Below are 1,846 nucleotides of genomic sequence, written 5' to 3'. Positions count from 1 at the left end.
GAGCGTGATGTCGATCACATGGATGACGCTGAAAAGCTGAGTGCCATGCTGAGACTGGCTTCCAGCCCGCTGCGGAGCAAAGATGATGAGGAGGAGCAGGAGGAAGAGCGAGGGGAGGACAAGAGTGAAGAGCTGCTCCAGGCTGTGCTCAGCACCCTCCAGCAAACAGAGCAGGCCTCCAGGCCCCTCCGTCCCGTCACAAAGGAAACAAGTCCTGGTCTGTTTCCCAGGGTGCAACAGAAGCAGCGCATCATTGTGCCTCACAAGAAGCTACCTCTGATGTTCGAAGATGAGGAGGAGGACAGAGAGGGGCCCAGGAGTGAAAGCCTCCTGAAGCGCACCAATGAGAACGTGGAGGAGAAGTACACGCCTCAGAACCTGGCCACGCTGCAGTCCATGTTCGACGAGCTGGACAAGCTGACCGGCACCAAGATCCTCCATAAGCGCCAAGATGAGGAAGATGATGTGGGGGACAACGATGTGGAGGAGGGTGAAGATGTGTTCAGTTTGAGGAATGCAGAATATGATGACCTTGATGGGGACCTTGAAGACTGGAGTCCTCTAGAAGAGCAGGAGGAGGAGCAGGAGGAGGAAGGAGACGGCAAACAGGAGTTTGATCGAGGTCTTGATTATATCAACGACGATGATGAAGAACCTGATGAAGATGATGAAAGCTATCCAGTTAAAAGGTCAAGCAATCCAGATGACATGGCCAATCTGGTGGACTATTATCTCCTGAAGGTCCTGGAGAAAACTGAGGAGGAGCAGAAGCGAGAGATTGAAGAGGAAGAGGAGAGGGCTGAGAGGAGGGTGTCTCAGACTGGAGACATGGACCCCCGGCTCATCTTCCAGCTCATCGTCCTCTCCCACAAATACCACATCCCCCCTGCAGACCTGATGGAGCTGCTCAAACCTGGAGCCAGGGCGAGTCAAGACCTTCTGCCAAAGAACAATGGACTGTCCAGAGCTGAGGGCAGGTTGTCTCAGCTGTCCTCCAGGAAGACACTGAAGACCCCTGAACCCAAGTTCTACAGCAGACCTTACGAACAGAAGAGCCCAGAGCAGCTGAGAAGACAAGAGATCCTTAAAGTCCTGGGTCTGGAAGGAGCCGAGGCTCCAGGTCCCAGCAGGGGTCAGAGGCAGCAAAAGAGCTCCCTGTCACCACTTCACACTTCTCCTGCCGGGCACATGGGACAAGCCACGCCCACACAGAGGCGCCTCCCCAACGCCTTCAGAGACGACTATGACGACACCGTGGACGAGGACCAGCTCGCAGCTTACTTAGCAGCCCAGATGTTGGCGCGGTATCCCAAACCTGCGCTCAGCAATGACAAGAAGGCGACCCAGAAGAGGGGCGGTGTCGAGCAGAGCGCGACGGGCTCCTTTGAGAAGGCGCTGGAGGAGTTCTTTGATGTGATGGACGCAGAGAAGATGCCGGAGAGACAGTCCAAAGATGACGACACGGGCGAGGAGACGCGAACGCAAGGCTCGGAGAAGCAGGCTGCGATGAAGGTGCTGAGCTACCTGGACCCAGAAACAGAAGAGTGAAGCCAGAGCCGACAAATGAATATAACTATGTACAAATATATAAATATATACTGTTTTAGTGGAGGGGGAGGGTCAACAAAGTATTTTGAAGAAAGAACACAGTCATTCTGTAGTTTTACAAAAATATGATTTATTAGGAAAAAATGAGTGTTCACGTTTTTGTTTTTCTGAAAAAGTTGAGCACGTCACACAAACACACACACACACACACACACACACAAACACACACACACAGTTCAAACCAGTGTTAAATCTTCAGGTGTGTTTTTTGTAAATATTTCTTAAATGTGATCATATG

At 52.0% G+C, this 1,846-nt stretch overlaps 1 protein-coding gene across 1 annotated transcript in view; it reads left to right on the top strand.

The window, feature by feature from the left end:
* Positions 1 to 1,846, top strand: part of scg2a (secretogranin II a) — a gene marked incomplete in the record, with an annotated part of 3,091 nt that extends 1,245 nt beyond the window's left edge. The window contains 1 exon segment of the mRNA XM_037678006.1: positions 1 to 1,846. Coding sequence (XP_037533934.1) covers positions 1 to 1,548 — 1,548 coding nt within the window.

The sequence above is a fragment of the Nematolebias whitei genome, chromosome 6 (genome assembly GCF_014905685.2).
Source record: "Nematolebias whitei isolate Nwh7 chromosome 6, NemWhi1, whole genome shotgun sequence".
In the NCBI taxonomy this organism is placed as follows: Eukaryota; Metazoa; Chordata; class Actinopteri; order Cyprinodontiformes; family Rivulidae; genus Nematolebias; species Nematolebias whitei.
Note: the sequence above shows the minus strand (reverse complement) of the source record. Positions and strands in the feature narration are given on the sequence as shown.